Source organism: Cyprinodon tularosa, unplaced genomic scaffold, assembly GCF_016077235.1.
Source record: "Cyprinodon tularosa strain WSP-4 unplaced genomic scaffold, ASM1607723v1 ctg195, whole genome shotgun sequence".
In the NCBI taxonomy this organism is placed as follows: Eukaryota; Metazoa; Chordata; class Actinopteri; order Cyprinodontiformes; family Cyprinodontidae; genus Cyprinodon; species Cyprinodon tularosa.
Genome location: NW_024038707.1, coordinates 1,507,978 through 1,525,647, shown reverse-complemented (window position 1 = coordinate 1,525,647; position 17,670 = coordinate 1,507,978). Strand labels below are relative to the sequence as shown.

Sequence of the window (17,670 nt, the reverse complement as noted above, 5' to 3'; positions counted from 1 at the left end):
TTTTTTTTTATTCCTGCAGGTAAATCCTGTATGTTGGATCCAACTGGGCTCAATATTCGTTTATCTTCACCTATAGCCCTAGAGGAGGGAAAGGAGAAATACATTCCTTGTAACCAGGAGGGCTACTTATTGCATGCTAGGTGCTCTGGTGGAAGGATACAGAGAACTGATTGTAAGTTTAAGAGCAACAATACATTTTAACTTGGCATAATATCTAAACATTTAGTTTAAAGGTTTTAAACAGAGCTGCACGGTGACGCGCTGGGTAGCTATGGCACTTATGAATTTCAGTGTTTTACTGGGCTACATTCATACAAATAGTGAGGATATTAGGTGAATTAAATGAAGGGTGAACTTTGCTTGTGTGTAAACCATCCTTTTAAATTGGTTATGCTAAAAGTATCTTTTAGCAAATTAACAGTTTTTGTTACAGTTACAGCTCTTGCTGATATTTAGTATGACTCTACATGAGTTAAATAAAGCAATCACTGAATTGCTGCTTAGTTATGCAAGCTGGAAATGATGGCTTTTATGTTTGTCACCATTTTTCTCTCCTCTGCACTGAGCAGCTGAGCAAGGCATCAGTCAACACTTCAGGAGAGGAAGGAGTGGTTCTCTCAGCGCCAGGTTATTTTATTAACATAATGCACAGCAGACAGAAATAGAAAGGAATAAAGAAAATAAAATATATCTCATATTGTTAACATTTTCTGGCTTTCATGGTTGAAAAAAACTCTGAGATATAAAGGAGTGAAAACTGGGAGAGGAGTAATGAAGAACTCATTCATACATTCAACAAACTAATTAGGTAATTTGTGGATGATCCTTTTAACTGTCTATTTTTTTTTTTTTTTTATTCCTGCAGGTGAACGCTGTATGTTGGATCCAACTGGGCTCAGTATTCGTTCATCTTCACCTATAACCCTAGAGGAGGGAAAGGTGAAATCCATTCCTTGTATCTGGGATTACTACTCATTAAATGCTAAGTGCTCTGGTGGAAGGATACAGATAACGCGTTGTAAGTTTAAGAGCAACATTATATTTTAACTAGGCATCATATCTAAACATTTCATTTAAAGGATTTAACCAGGGCTGCGCCGTGATGCGGTGGTAGCTCTGTTTTCTCGCAGCATATTGTATGTAGGTGTAGAGTAACACTCATGGATCACATTTAAATCCTCTCTTTTTATTGCAGACGAGGGCAATAAGAGTTATAAGTGGAAGTGGAAACAGAGATCACACAAATCCAATATTTATGCAGTTCAATACATTAAAGACTTAATGAGCTGATATAGTACAATATTTTAACATTTAGGTATAAGACACATAAAACCAGTCTACCAAAAAATGCTCAGAATAAAATTTCTAAAAGAGAAAGTAAGAACAACTTAAAAGAAACTATTTTCAAAAAGATCCTGGTATAGAGCTGTGATGATGGAAAGATGTATTTCTAATAAAGGTGTTGATTTGTTGAACAAGTTTATCAGCGAGTTCAAACAACCAGAATGTATTCTGGTTTTAAAATAAACTTGAAGGTTGTTATGATGAGTCGATACGACAGTGGATAGGCTGATGTATAGTGGTTTGTATGTATATAGTGTGTATTGGTGAACATGTTCCTTACTCTGTCATCATTACTCAATTCTGGCATCACAGCAAACTAAAATAGACAGATCAACAGCCAGAAACCCTCCTTCCTTTTATCCTTTCTTTTGTTCTTTCAGGAGAAATAATGTCAATTAAAACCTGCCCTAAACCTTGCAAACAAACCTCAGCAATGTAAACACGATCTTCTAGTTAAAATTGAAGAATCTTCTATAAAATGTTTTGGTATTTTTCCAAATCTGCAGGAAAACCTAAATAAACAGAAGGCCGTACAATAACAGACTGTAAAACATGAACGGTCTTAATTTTACAAATCAGTCCTTTAATAAATAAATAACAAGAAATCATAAGAGTTTAATTCAAAATATAATCTGAAAAAATTATTTTATTTTATCAAGCGGATGAAGTTGATTTAAGCAACTAAATATTTATTTCTCTGTTTGATATTTTTTAGGCTGCCATAGGGATGATTTACGTCAGGTAAGTGATGGTTTTGATTTTAATTATTTACATCATCTTTAAACTATTTGTCTGTTAATATGTAACTCACACACTTTGTTTATTTCTTGTTTCTCCTTTTTAGGGATACTGCAGAATTGTCTGAACAATATAAAATCCTTTACCCTTGGATTTCCTCATAACTGGTGATGAAACAACATCTATATGGTTTTCTCAAACAAAATTTGCTACAAAGCTGATTTTGTTTTCATTAAACTAAGTGTCAGTGTTTCTTTTCACTGCTGGTTGAAAGTAAATATGAGATTCTTGACTGTGGTTAAAGTAAAATACTTCAATAAAATTTAACTGTATCAATTTAATTGTTTGCCCTCAAACTTTGTAAAAACGGTCCTTTGCTTGATTTAGATTAATCTATTGACTAGAAAGCTTCTGTTGGTGAAAGCTATAGCTGAGTCTGTGCAGCCTGGAGAGGTCTTTACTCCTTCCCAAGGTCAACATAGGGATGCAGATGCAGTCACACTGGTGGGTTGTTTTGAGTCATTAACTAATCCAGCATTCCTGGTTAAGAACGGAAGCATGAATATCTACAACATTTAAAGCCTGGATATTTGCACATAAAAGGAGAGATCACAACTTCAAATCAATGAATTCAGGTGAATAAAAACCAGTACCTGTGCAGACTGCTTCTAGAAACCTATTGAAATGATTTATCCACCTTTAGGAGTTTCATAGATACCAGAATGGTTCCCGAACGGAAAGCTATTGTTTATTAGATTCACCTGTGAGATTCTTTACAGTTATATAAAAGTAGGGGTGGGTAAAATAATTGAAGAATCGATGCATCGCAATTATTGCACGCAAAATTCATAATCGATGCGGGAGCCCCTCAGAATCGATTCACCTCCTGACTGTTGGGGGCGCTGTCGGCACTGTACACAGAGGTCAAGACGGCTGTGTAGGAGTCGCTAAAGCCTGCTGAAAGAGTCGCGCTGACGTATGATGGCTGGACTTTGAGAACGACTGACCCCTATGTCACGGCCCCCTGTATGTCTAGGGAAGTGGGGGCATAAACATATAGGCAGAAACCGGTAAGTTCTTATAAAGTTATTATTTATTTGATAACAAGAGGTGCAAGCAATAAACAAACAAAAGGAGGGTGGTTGAGGGTGCTGTGAAAATAAAGTTAAATAAAAGAGATCCTCAAAAGGAGGATTGTGCCTAACTACAGATTTAAACCAAAAGGGGATTCTTACTAAAAAACACAGAGAGCACAGCACCCACTACACCTAATGTAACTAACAAAGAAAATACTCAGTGATGTAATCAGTCAAGACTCTGGTCCTACCTCCACCCTCTTTCTAGCATCAAGCTAGTAAAGATGCACATTAGCCAAACACAAACAAAATACTTGACACAAGCTAAGTAGCACAAACCCCAGATGGGTAACCAAGAAGATAAGTGAGCTACTCCACTAAACAAACAAGCAGCTGCTAACCAGCAATGTTTGGGTCACATGAGGCACACAAGCCAACTGGCTATGACAAGCTGCTTCAATCAACAGGTGAGGTCTCCTTATGAGCAGAAGGTGATTGCAGGTGGTGATGAGCCATTGGTTGAAGGTGTAACTGAGGGAGCCAATGGATGGGACTGAAGTCAGATCCCCAGAAACCAGGAAGTAGGCGGGTCTTTCCACAGGGCCATGCAGCCTACTTAGTAGAGGTGAGAAACAGGAAAATAAAGAAAATAAAGGGAAAACACAAATATGACGGCGACAGCCTTAACACCTACATAACCATCACTTCTCATTTCATATCAAATGAGTGGGAATTAGTTTCAAATGTGCTTCAGACCAGGCCGCTTCACAGATAATGCTGCCAACATGCTAGTTGCTGTCGATATCACTGAGCTATTACATGTTGGCTGCTTTGCCCATGTGCTCAACTTGGCATCCCAGGCTACTCTTAAAACTCCTGGAGTCACAGGCTCCAAAACTCAGCATTGAATCGAATCCAATTGCATCAGATCGGATCGCAACAGCAATAATCAAAATCGAATTGAATCGTGAGTTTCCTAACAATACCCAGCCCCAATGGAAAGGGAGCAATTCAGACATTTGGGCAACTTAAAATCCTAGTGTGGATGCACCCACACTAGGATTTTGAGACAAACTTCCAAATGTCTGAAAACAGCTTAAGACCAATGTGTAGACGGAGTGAAGAGATGCGCCGATTTGTGTGTGAAATTCATCTGTCCTTCAAATTGAAGCAAATCTGAAGGAAGCAGAGCTGCAGACGTTACAGCTCCAGTGCCCCATGTCATGACCAAGCTGTGCTTAATGCAGACATGGGCAATGTGGATTCAACAAGTCATCTCCATGTCATGTATTTAATCTACCCAGCCAATTAACCAGGTGAGTCCAATCTGCACAGGTTAATTCACAGTGAAGATTGGACTCACCTGCTTCAGTGGCTGGGTAGAACAAATACATGACATGGAGATGACTTGTTGACTCCACATTGCCCATGTCTGGCTTAATGCACTTAAAACAGAACAGGCAAAGGATTTGAGAAACAAAATATGATGGAAACTACGGTTAAAGAAAAGAAATTGCAGCCAAAACAAAGATTTTTGAGTGGTTTATAAATGTATAAGGCCAGTGAAAGGTGATTTTAAGATAGCTTTATATGAATTCAGCCACGTTATTTTCTAATATGATACCAGGGGAGCATAAGGTAAAGCAAAGCTGTAGAAGTGAGTAAAAAAAAAACACAAACACATCTGAAAAAACTGCATCTGTCCTGCATTATTCCTTCTATACATCCTAGTCATATATTACTGAGCACAACGCAAACCATTACTCTTACTATATACTTTACAATAACCCAGAAATATGTGCTTGTTCTCAAGGTGACAAGAAAGAAAAAAGTTTATTTCACCTCCTAGTATTCACACTTTGTGAGAAACTTAGCTGCCAAACTCTTAGAAAATCCCTTTTGCTGTAGCCCAACTCATACCTGCAAAAGAAAACAGCAAATCAATAATAGCAGAGGAGGCATTTTTCATTGACGATGAGGAGGGCCAATTACTTTGTGTTAGTAGAGAGACGTATCAATCAGATGTTCATACTGTCTGCATACTCAGCAGCTGGCCGGAAACTACGGTAAGTAAAAGGGATGAAATAAACATACTTATTCAGAATGAATGAGGTATGATAGGAGCTGAGCTGTCACTGATCCCTTTTGGTTTGCTGGCGGCGCACCGGGACATCGGATCAGAGACATAAGGAACCGCTGATGCCCTTCTCAACACTACTGGTTGGACTATTTTATTTTATATTTTTATTCTAACAAAAGAGACATGAAAGTGTTAAACTGAACAAAGGAAAACACAACAGCAACACAATGGTAAAGCAGAGATTTTCTTGAATTGATGATGAGGAGGAGGATAGCAAAAGGCTTTGGAATCTAAGAAGACATCTGATGTAAATGTTCATTTTTTCACCACATTTTCCAACCAATCCATAAACTTTTTATCTCATAAGAGATCACTGGAGATACTATCACACCTAAACCAGAGGGGGGAATTTCTGAGCTGAAAATTAAAAGTTAAATTCCTAATTAACAACACACATCCCCGGTCCAATTAAAAAAATGATATCGCTTCGTTGTCTTAGCTGTGGGAGTGATGAATAAAACATGTAGCTACTTGTGGAGCATGGAACATGCTTTAAAGGAAAAGGGGCAAAGAAGTAGGTGTCTTTGCATAAACCATGATATTGTGCAAATTGTAATTATGAGAATTTATTTGCTACATTTGAAAAAAAAACCCTGCAATTTCAAGTAAAAAGTTTTTATGCTTCGATATGGTGGTTTTTTTATTTGGTTGAATCAAAATTCTTATTTTTCACAAAACTGCATCACCAGAGTCACATGATCTTCAGCCGTTTTTATTGCTTCGTAAAGAAAAATGAAGAAGAACCGGAGGTGGTTGGAGGATGATGGCACCCATTAGTGTCATGGCTGAAATATGGCTGTATCTCATGTCTTTAAATCTGCCTCTGCCATGTTGTTTTCAGAGTTATCGACTGAACAAACATATTCACGTATGATTTACATTTTCTTTGTTATGAAACACTGGTTACTGTTCTGACCAACCGTTATAGTGGACAAATACAAATAGTTTGAATAAAGCTAATTCAATTTTAATTCAGTTTATTTATATAGCGCCAACTCACTGCACTTTACAATTCAACCAGATCATTCAGTCAAATTGATTCAAAGGTTTTTATCTAAGGAAAACCAGCTGATTGCATCGACTGATTGACTCGAAGGTAATCCCTCACACTAAGCATGCTTGTAGCAATAGTGGAGAGGAAAACTACATTTTTTTCAGCAATTTGGACCAGCGTTAGGGCTGAACGATTTTGGAAAAGAATCTAATTGCAATTTTTTTTCTTTATATTGCGATTTAATGCATTTTTCCCCCCCAGTTTAATTGATCATGTCTTTTTTTAAACATATACAAACAACAAATCAATCTGTTTCATCGCTGTGCAGATTAGGTGCTAAAAGACACGCTGTGTCCTAATTAATGATCGCGATCTGCCTACGATATATTTCAACCAAAATTTATTTAATTTTGACTTTTCTCTACATAACCACAAGCAACAAAAATGGCCTCTAAATAAAGACAATTGTAAACAAGGACTATTTAAATCAAGAACTTTTAATGTTTTTATTAATCAGAATATTATTCAAGAGAACAGCTTTTAACTGATTTGGACATCAGTCCTTGTTGAACATGAAGTCCAAAGTGCAACCAACAAACCAGTCTATGTATTAAACTGATTAACTGGTACTTAGTGCTATGTATGAATATATAAACTCTAAAACAAGTAATAAAATTAGATTATCTCACTGCTGCAACTGTCTTCCCTTCCATGTGGAGGCAAATCCACTTTAAACATTTTACTGACACCTAAAGAACGCGTCTGATTCACTAATTGTTACATAGCCAACAATTGCAGACGTCCGCGATTTGGAAATTGCATTTCTTTCAATCGCGATTATATTGAAAATGCGATTAATTGTTCAGCCCTAACCAGCGTAAGGCTTTTAACTACAGTTTGTGGACTTCCTGATAGTAAAGAATTACAAAAGTCCAGCCTTGAAGTAACATATGCATTGACTAGTTTCTCAGCATCAACCCTGGACAGGAGATTTCTAATTTTTGCAATATTATGCAGATAAAAAAGAAGTAAATTCTAGAAACCTAATTGATATAGGATTTGAATGACAGGTTCTGATCATAGATATGATTTAAAATGATTTATTACAGAAAATCTTCTAAAACCAAACTAGTTAAAATGGGGGTGTGCAAAAACCTGGTTTAGGGAAGAAAACATGGTGAGTTCAAGGAGTGTTCTGTTACTTCCAGGCTGTTGTTAGAGCCCTACAGTCAAGCAGCCATTATTATGAGCTATAGTCGGACACCTAGAGACTACCAACTTAGGTCTGTTCTGCTCCTCCTTCCAGGCAAAGCCAACAGGGTCCCTCCCAACACATCTGGACAAAGTGTCACCAAGCACAGAAAAGCGTATTTTCCTAAACAGATTTACACTGAACCAAATAAGTGTAAAGTCAGACTGCTGCTACACCAAGTGTACATTTACCTGGACGAAGTGTAACCAAGTCATTCTGGGTTTTGATGGCAGATGTTTTCAAAAACTGCAATGATAGTGGCGGATTTTTTAGAGAACCAAGCATCAACTCATACCTAAGGTAGTTTTTGGATTGCAGGAGGAAGCCTGCAAATAACTAACAGATGGACAGAGAAAATGAGCAAACTCCAGGCAAAGAAAAAAGAAGTTTGGATTGGAGCGGTGGACATGGACAGTGTTTTTTATTTGTATAATGCTGACCTTTAATCACCAGAGTCCGGGAAACCAGCTTCAGATAAGAACGATCAACATTCTCATAGATTTTGATCAGTGAAATTGATGCCTCAGTACAATATTGACCCTTTTTTTCTCTTCTTCTTCCATTGCATGGAAATTATTTATTAACCATTAAGTAGTTGTGGCTACTTAGTCTTCCCTCTCTGGGTTATTTTCATTCTGATAACACTGATAACATGGAGATGGGGGTTCTTGGGTTTGTTCTTCTGCTTTTAGTACCTGCACTGGTGCATGGTAAATGCAATACATTTCTGAAATGATATACATCAAAAACTGTGTCTGATTTTTCTCTTCTGTGGCTTTGTGGTTTATCAGCTCAAACTTCTACGCCTTGCAGTGCTCCCAGGATAGATGCAGGTTTTTTTCTCCCGCTGCAGGAATCATATTCTCATGGAACTAAGATCAATTATGCCTGTGATGATGGATATAAACCACCGGGAAAAGGCTGGTGGGGAACAAGTGTATGTATAGATGGTGAATGGTTTGGCATACCGATCTGCGTTGGTAAGTGGTGCAGTCACGAAAAAGCCTGTATTTCTTTTATTTGAAGACTGACTATTAAAAAAAAAGTTTGATCTTAGGCAAACTTAGTTAAAATAAAACATCTCTAAGGACTCACTTCTTTGAAAGGAATTTAGTTGTGACTACATTCATTGTTTGAGTGTTTTACCTCTAATTTCATTATGTACAGAAAGTCTTCCTGTCTGCAGTGAGCCCCCTAAAAGACTCAATGCCATCGTCATTAATCAGCGCTATCAGGAGGTGTTTTCTTTAGATACACAGGTGGAATATCAGTGCAAAGATGGATATACAACAGAGCAAGGAGCCACCAACAAGTCTGTCTTTTGTAGAGCTGGAGGATGGACAGAGGGTCCAACATGTAGTAAGTGAACAGAGTTTTCATGAAACCAATTTTTTTACTTTTTGTCCAGCTTAAATGACAATGCACTTGAACATTATATACAGAACATACCCAAGCTATTGTATAGCTGCCATCTCATGCCATTTTTTATGAAGCACTTTTAGATCAATCCAGGTGAAACAAAGTAGGCATACTGTACATCTTTGGAGAAAATAAACAAAGATGAGAAAAACAGACAAGTTAAAGACACTATTTTAGAGCAGTTTGAAAAATCTTATAAATATTTTTTCTCAAGGTTTTTAAGCTCAGAAATTAAATGCAAAAATACTTAATTAGTCCCAAGGGGAAATTGAATGAAGAGAAGAGTTACATGTAAGAAGAGTAACATGCAAGACCCTTTCATGCAACTGGCTGTATGTGCCTCCTAGTTTTTATGTATTACCGTAAAAATTCAAAAAATATATCCACTGGACTTGGTTTTTCAAGATTTGAAGACGTTTCGCCACCTCTCCAGGAAGCTTTCTTAATTCAAATGTTTAGATCCGCAGTGAGTTTGAGTCTTATATAGACAAAGCCTTGTATCGCTTGAAAACATGCAAATGATATCCGATTCATCGACTATTCATCAACCCATTCATCGGTTACCATTTGCATGTTTCCAAGCGATACAAGGCTTAATTGTGGATAATTGTGGATCCCATCCTGTTGTTCCAAATGGAGAGTCTCTGGTATATCGGAGAGATCAGTTGAATTACACTTGCAATAGATATTACAAGTTGGTGGGTCCTGAGATAGTAAGATGCAGGAGTGATTTAAGATGGTTTGAACTCCCCAGATGTAGAGGTAAAAAAAACAACAACATTAGAGTTGTCACATAACAAAGACAAAGAAAAGTAAACATTTATTTTATTTTTTGTTTCAGTGAACTACTGTCTTCTAAGAAATGGAGCTTATGAGGATCTAAAATTAACCAAAGATGAATACATCCTAAATAATGGACAAAAGGAGTTTGAATGTCTCTCTGAGAAGTACTTGTTTAAAAATTATGCTGTGGTTCGATGCATTGATCAGAAACTGCATGTATCCAGATGTAAGTATCAGTTTAAGCACCATATATTTAGATACCAAAAGCAGTTAGCCAGAAATTTATTACCAACATAGTTTATAATTTACAGTCAAAGTAGCAACCAGCAACTTATTATTACAAATTAGAGCATTCAAGAAAAAAGTCAACTGGTTGACAAGTTGACCCAATTAAGCTGAGTCGACTGGTCTTTTAATGTGGAATAAGGTGTGAAGCCACAAACTATTTCTTGCTAGCAGCATATTAAGTTAGTTATGTTGCCTCACTATACATGTTTGTCTGAAAGGTGATGTTGTTTTGCTCAGTATTTTACCCTTTTATGAGGACACTGCAGGATTGCAGATGGAGTGGAGATAGAGGGAGCCTACATTTGTCACACATCTTGTTTTGGTCTAGAGGCAGCACTCAACCGTCCAATTTAGTGGTGAAATATAGCTTATTGTTCCTTTAACATACCAGAGTGGGACCACCTTTCTTTAAAAAGGGAGACAGGAGGGTGTGCTCCAATTAAAGAGGGATCACACTCCTTAGCCTGCCCGGTAAGGTTTACTCCAGGATGCTGGAGCAGAGGATCCGGCCGATGGTCGGACCTCAGATCCAGGAGGAACAATGCGGTTTTCGTCCGGGTGGCAACACACTGGACCAACTCTACACCCTTCATCGGGTGCTCGCGGGTTCGTGGGAGTTCACCCAACCAGCCAACATGTGTTTTGTGGATCAGGAGAAGGCTTTCAACAGTGTCCCTCGTGGTGCCCTGACGGGGTGCTCCGGGAGTATGGGGTCCGGGGCCCTCTGTTAAGGGCTGTCTGCTCTCTTTATGACTGTAGCAGGAGCTTGGTTGGCGTTGCTGGCATTAAGTTAGACCTGTTCCCGGTGCAAGTTGGTCTCTTCCAGGGCTGCCCTTTTTCACAGGTTCAGTTCATTACATTTATGGACAGAATTTCTAGGGGCAGCCAGGGACTGGAGGGTGTCCGGTTTGGGAACCTCAGGATATCATCTCTGCTGTTTGCAGATGATGTTGTCCTGTTGGCCTCATCATACCGGGATGTCCGACGTGCACTGGAGAAGTTTGCGCCCAAGTGTGGGGTGGCCAATATGAGGATCAGCACCTCCAGATCCGACACCATGGTTCTGCATCAGAGAAAGGTGGACTCCCCTCTTCAGGTCGGTGGAGAGTCCTTGTCTCAAGTGGATGAGTTCAAGTATCTCGGGTCTTGTTACGAGTGAGGGTGTGGCGTCGGCAGTGATGCTGTGGCTGTATCAGATTGTCTTGGTTAAGAGGAAGCGGAGTTGGGGGGCAAAGCTCTTGATTTACCGATCGATCTACGTTCCCACCCTCACTAATGGTCATCAGATCTGGGTAGTGACTTAAAGAACAAGATCGCCAATACAAGCGGGCGAAATGAGTGTCCTTCGCAGGGTGGCTGGGTGCACCATTCGAGATCAGGTGAGGAGCTCAGTTACCTGGGAGGTGCTCAGATTAGAGTCGTTGCTCCTCCATGTCGAAAGGACATGTTCTATTGGGAGGAGGCCTCATGGAAGGCCCAGGACACGCTGGAGGGACTATGTCTCAAGCTGGACCCCAGGGTCCCCCCAGAGCAGCTGGAGGAAATGTGTGTGGATCCGGAAGTCTGGGAATCTCTGCTTAGACTGCTGCCTCCGCGACCCGGCCCCTGATAAGTGGAAGAAAATGAATGAATATTTCTCTAATATCTGATATTTTGTGCATGATGTGTCCACAATTAAATTAAGAGACTTAAAAAAATTAAAATATATCACCTTTAGCTAGTTTTCGCAGCCATGATGATTTCTAGAGCCATGGATCCAGCATTGTAAATCCCACATGCAGGGAGCTAAAGTCCAGTTGAGCTACTATGGAGCAGGTAAACATGTAAAAGATGAAGGAAACTGGCTCCTCAGGGCTGGACTTAGCCAAAACAGGAATAGACACTGAAATGTTTTGTAATTCTCATGTATTTTCTGTTCTTTTCAGGTTGCTCCAGGGCACAGATCAATTTAGTGAGTGTTCATCTTTTGGATAAAAATTGTTTTAGTTGCAAACATTATTTAACATTTCTTATATATAAACATATCCATCTGGTATTGCTTTTATTTAACTCTTAAGCAATTTTTGTATTTAATTTCATTTCTGTAAACAGAGAATATGCGAAGATTCTACCATGAGGGTAAGATCTGGATCCATTCTGCCGATTGACTGAGAAAAAAAAGGAAGGACGGATCAATTAATTACAGCAACAGGTTGACTTCACGGCTACCCACCAAGCTGAGCTCCCATTCTGCTTTAATATGGCAATAAAGTTCAATCTTTCCCTGTTCATGTTTGTCTATGTCTGTAACTAAACAAAGTAAAAAGGGGAGAAAAAAAAAAGTATCTTTCCTTTTAATCTTCACACAACAGCAGTGATCGTAATTATTGCCTCTGAATGTCAGGAAATATCACTTCTGTAAAAACACAAGACAAACACAGAGATTACAATCCTTAAACACTTTCACTCATTCAAAATTACCAGAACAGACAACAGATTTTATTCTGAAAAGGTTTAAAAAAAAAACCCTCTTGGAATTAAAATAACAATTATTAATTTAAGCACTATAAAGTTAAAAAGATCTGGAGCAAACAAGGCGATGTCTTGAGTTTTGTAACACTTTTCAAGTTCACAAACCTATAAATGAACTAGTTCAAGTTAATTTGGTAAATAAAGTCATAATCCTCCACAATAGAACCTCATATTTTACCCTTTAATTGTGTGATCATAACATATAAAGAGAAATGGAAAATACAGGATGCAGTGAAGGTATACTGTATGTGCATTGAAGCCTTTATTTAGCCAAATTACACAGAACTTCAGAAACATACAGGAACCTTCAGGCTCTGCTGAAAAGATCTGGATCCAAAATGATTTCTTACATTCCTCATTCAGTAGTGCTCAGGGTTGGTGCTTAGGGGCCGGTTTAGGATTGGGCCCGTGTATCACTCATTCTTCTCAGAGTGAACGTTGCTCTCGTTCACTTTTCATTACTTCAAAACTGATCCTTTCAGTTCATTGTTCAATACAAATGTGAGGGTATTCAGTGAATGCCGTTCCTTGAACTCAATCATGCACAACACTGAAACTATAGTGTTCGAAACTAATAGCAGAATCTTTAAAGCAGAAGTCTGGTGAGCAAGGCATAATCAGTGGATCATTATTTATACCTGAAACTAATATGTTTGCAGTGATTAATCAGTAAAAAAATTATAATTTTTAGTCATGATCACCGAGTCTGGGAGCGTCCATTTTTGCCCAAGTATAGTAACACCTCACTCCTGACATCTTCCGGCAGTGACGTCACGGTGCGGTAAGCCTAGCGCCATTCTCCCCACTTTGCAAGCAAAATCAATGGGAACTACTAGACACATCTGCAATCAACAATTATTGGAGATTTCCAGAGGACTTCACCACTGAAATTCACCAGAGCTATAGTGAAACTGACAATGCCCATGTGCATGGCAGCTGGATGTTGGAATAATAAAATTTTGCAATATATATACAATTTTTTTTTATTTATTTAACCTTTCGATTCCTGATCCTCCACGGACGGGTTGGTCGTCGGATTGCCAACTTGAAGAGGGAGGATTTGCCATCGAACTGGTCAGAGAACAAACACGTAATATGTAGCCATCATTCGGCAGAAGGATGTTTTTTTAAGATGACTTGGATAATAGGGCGTTGTGACAAACACCAGATACAGCACTGGGACTTGATCAACAGCCGATCCCGCACCGTGACATCACAAACCAGTAGGTGGCAGTAGTGTTCTTTGACAAACATGGTTGCCTCCATTAAAGCACATTTAAATGAAAATTACTCTTACGTAATTAAAAGCACTTATCATTTATTGAACAGTATGCAATAATTTCATATTTAAAGTACTTTCAGAAGTTTAAATTCTGAATATGAGCAGAGTTTTCCTGCAGCAGGAATAGTTTGCGAACAATTAGCTTAACTGATCTCTTTAAATTGCCCGTATGAGTGAGTGAAGGGTTGTTTGTTTGTCTCTCTGTTACCTTGTTCTGGACTTTGGACCTCTCTGGGAATTTTGTTGATTTATACTTTGCTCCAATTACCTCAGATGTTATTCCTTTATATAGGAAAGGGATTAAACCCAATATAAATATGTTCCAAGGTTGTCTGAAGAGGGGGGTATAATGCATCAGGGAAAGATTTAATGATGTTTTGCTTTTGAGTTTCTTTGTTGTATTTTTTCAGTATTTCTTTTTTTTTTTTTTTTGGCTTTACATGTAAAGCAGTTTGGATTTTAAGGTCAGACTTTATAAGAAACCTCTGACATTCTCTCCTGAAATACCAACTTCTCTGATTTTTTCCACTGCATGAATCAGCTGAAGATTTCTTATTCTAAATCTAAACCAAGTGTGACACAGGGTTCTTCAAACAGGGGTGTTGTACCAAATAATAGGAATGTTTAATGTGTTTTATAAAAGACTACCATTAAATAAGGCAACATCTTGTTGTGCTCATGTCTCTAATTCAATTCGATCTAATTCTGTCTATTTATATAGTGCTAGTTCACAACACGTCATCTCAAGGTACTTTAGAGAGACAATTTGACCCGATCATATAGATTGATTAAAAGTTTTTTATCTAAGGAAAACCAGCTGATTGCATCACCAGCAATGCATCCATGTAGCAACAGTGAAGACAAAAAAAATCTCCAGGAGAACCAGGCTCAGTGTGAACAGCCTTCTGCTGAGGCCCACTGGGGTTCAAGAAGATAGAAGCAGACATACAAAAAGAAGCAGAGATACAAAAGGTACCTCATAACCAGCTCCATAGGCGGCCCCTTCCTGGAAAGACACATCCAGGCAGACGAGCTCCAAGCCAGCTCCCATGTCAGAGGATGAAAGAGAGCACATACAGCCAGTCACAGTCAGAGAAACAGGACTACTTTGAAAAAAAGACAAAGCTCCAACATCTATAATCAAAGCTACTGATGGCAACAGCATAGCTGATATTTCTCTTCAGCATGGTGTCACAGCCAAACAGGAACAGACCTGATGAAGCTACTGTGATGAGAAAAAGTATAGAGAGCATAAATTTAGAGGTTGAAATAACAAATACCACAGAATGGAAGAGCAGAGATAGAATGAAGCATGATGATGAGAAGTAGTCCCTATGTCCTCCAGCAGTCTAAGCCTATAGCAGCATAACAATAGAGATAGCTCAGGATAACCTGAGCCACTCTAACTATAAGCTTTATAAAAAAAAGGAAAGTTTTAAGCCTAGCCTTAAAAGTAGACAGGGTGTCTGCCTCACGGACTAAAACTGGTAGTTGGTTCCACAGGAGAGGAGCCTGATAACTAAAAGATCTGCCTCCCATTCTACTTTTAGAAATTATAGGAACCACTAGTAAACCTGCAGATTGAGAGCGAAGTGCTCTGTTAGGAACACAAGGAATGATCAGATCTCTGATTTAAGACAGAACTTGGTCATTTAAGGCTTTATATGTAAGGATTTTACATTCAATTATAGATCTAACAGGATGCCAACAGAAGGATAGGCTAAGAAACAGAAGTAATTCAAATGATTCCATTTTCAAGCAGTTGGCAAAAAGCTTTACTCACTGATGCTATATTTGCAGCACAATTTGTAAGGCTAGCATTTATTCTGAATTAATCTGTAATCACAATAAAGTTGAACTCTATGGTATTCTATTCTATTCCAACCCTAACTTGGATGGTTAAAAAAAAACATAATTTTATTTCATGTTGAGTACCTCAGAAAGTTTAAAAAACTTGCAACAGATCAGAGCACACCTGTAAATAATTTTACTGTGTTGTTTTTCCTTGATTCAACAGCCAGTAAAATATCCCTTCTTGCACAATTTGTATTGAAATGTATTGCAATGTTTACTTTCTCTTCACTTCTTATCTCTAAGCTGGGATGCCTTAATTATTAACAGGCTGTAATCTGTGTAAGGCTCCTAACTCTGCAGTTTTGTGGTGATTTGATTACTGTCAACATGTGGCTGAGGGGTTTGGGAATTGCTCTCCTGGTTTGGATCCCTGCAGCGCTGCATGGTAAGTGCAGTGAATTTAGTTGAGGATTAGCTAACATAATCTTTGACCATTTAATCTTTGTTTCTTTTTGCTTTTTCAGCTGAAAGTGTGGAGAGACGTTGCAGGGCTCCCGAACTGAGAGACGGTTACTTTCTCCCACTGAACGAATCTTATCCTCATGAGTCAGAAATAACATATGGCTGTGATACTGGATTTAAACCCATAGTTGAAGGATGGTGGGCAAGAAGCATATGTAGAAATGGTGTTTGGGTTAAAGAACCACAGTGTGTCGGTAGGATTTATTCAATTAATAAATAACTTTTAGCGTTTTTAATTAGGTGAAGCACATTAATCATAGTTAAAAACATGTTTTATGGCCAATATTTCTTATATCATAAGTAGAAATTCATTGAAACCTGTAATAATGATGCCGTATTAACTGATTCTATTCTTTAACTTGCCAGTTAATTTAAGGGGTAATCCCTCTTTATGAATTTGATATAATCCAGTTTGTGTGTGTTATTGTTTGTTTGTTTATTTCTCAGAGGAGAAAGCCTGTCTACCTCCAGATATTCCTAATGCTGAAAATGAAAAAAAATCAAAAGATTGGTATGAGAATGGATCTGAGATACAATTTAAATGCAAAGCAGGATATTCTTTCAACAAGCCAAATAATACTGCACGCTGTATCGATGGAACATGGATCTCTGTGTCAGACTGTGTGGGTAAGTCAGTGGTGAATCAAAGATATATATATATATTTTTTTTTTCTTCTTTAAAGGGGAACGCCGTTTTTTTTTACATTGGGCCCTTGATTTTACGTCATTACATCATGTTCTACTCACCCATATGAGTTTTGTGTCATTTGGAGCCGTTCTGAAGATAATCTGTTAGGTTATATCCAAGTAACGTCTTCCTATGGGCAACGAGTTGAAGACACAAACTAAACTGTTCATAATTCATTCTTTATGATACGCCAGCATTCAGAACATGTAGGCCAATAAGTGTCCCCAAGACATCCGTGGTTATATTTTTTATATAACGGAATATCTTCAGAAAAAGCTTTAAATGACACAAAACTGATATAGGTGAGTAGAACATGATGCAATAACGTAAAATCAAGGGCCTAATGTACAAAAACCGGCGTTCCCCTTTAATATTCTTTGTTATATTTAATCAACAGAACGGCCAAGTGCTTGTGGCCGACCCCCAAAAATCCCCAATGCTGTCATCCTTCAGAACCAACATCAGGAACTGTTTGATGAATATTCAAAAGCGGTCTACTATTGTAAAGATGGATTTCTCACAGAGGATGAGGAACGCATGAAAATTGTTAGATGTATATTTGGAAACTGGACTGCTGGCCCAACTTGCAGTAAGTGGACATCGGGGTGAGATGCACTGTATTGCCAAAGGTAGTAAGTTGTCTGCCTTGATGCACACATGAACTTAATTTGTTGAGTTTAATACAATGTCGGCTGCTATCTTGAAAAAAAAAAATGTGTTAGTCCTATTTCAACAAGGAGAACAGTAATCTTCATTCATGCAGCATTTTTGCAACGTAGAACAGATACAGTCTTTAAAAATGTCCTTTATGCTCTGATTAGACAAAGGATTCCACAAAC

At 38.2% G+C, this 17,670-nt stretch overlaps 1 protein-coding gene across 3 annotated transcripts in view; it reads left to right on the top strand.

The window, feature by feature from the left end:
* LOC119782539 (complement factor H-like) overlaps window positions 1-17,670 on the top strand; it is a 30,459-nt gene that overhangs the window by 8,482 nt on the left and 4,307 nt on the right. The window contains exons 1-4 of one of the 3 annotated variants that reach the window (XM_038283545.1): window positions 7,977-8,254; window positions 8,336-8,524; window positions 8,712-8,903; window positions 17,229-17,420. In XM_038283545.1, the coding sequence (XP_038139473.1) occupies window positions 8,197-8,254; window positions 8,336-8,524; window positions 8,712-8,903; window positions 17,229-17,420 (631 nt within the window). In that variant the 5' untranslated portion in view covers window positions 7,977-8,196. Of the gene's footprint in view, window positions 1-7,976; window positions 8,255-8,335; window positions 8,525-8,711; window positions 8,904-15,929; window positions 16,067-16,145; window positions 16,338-16,590; window positions 16,771-17,228; window positions 17,421-17,670 lie in introns of those variants that run through there. The other 2 variants (XM_038283547.1, XM_038283548.1) reach the window with 2 other exon arrangements.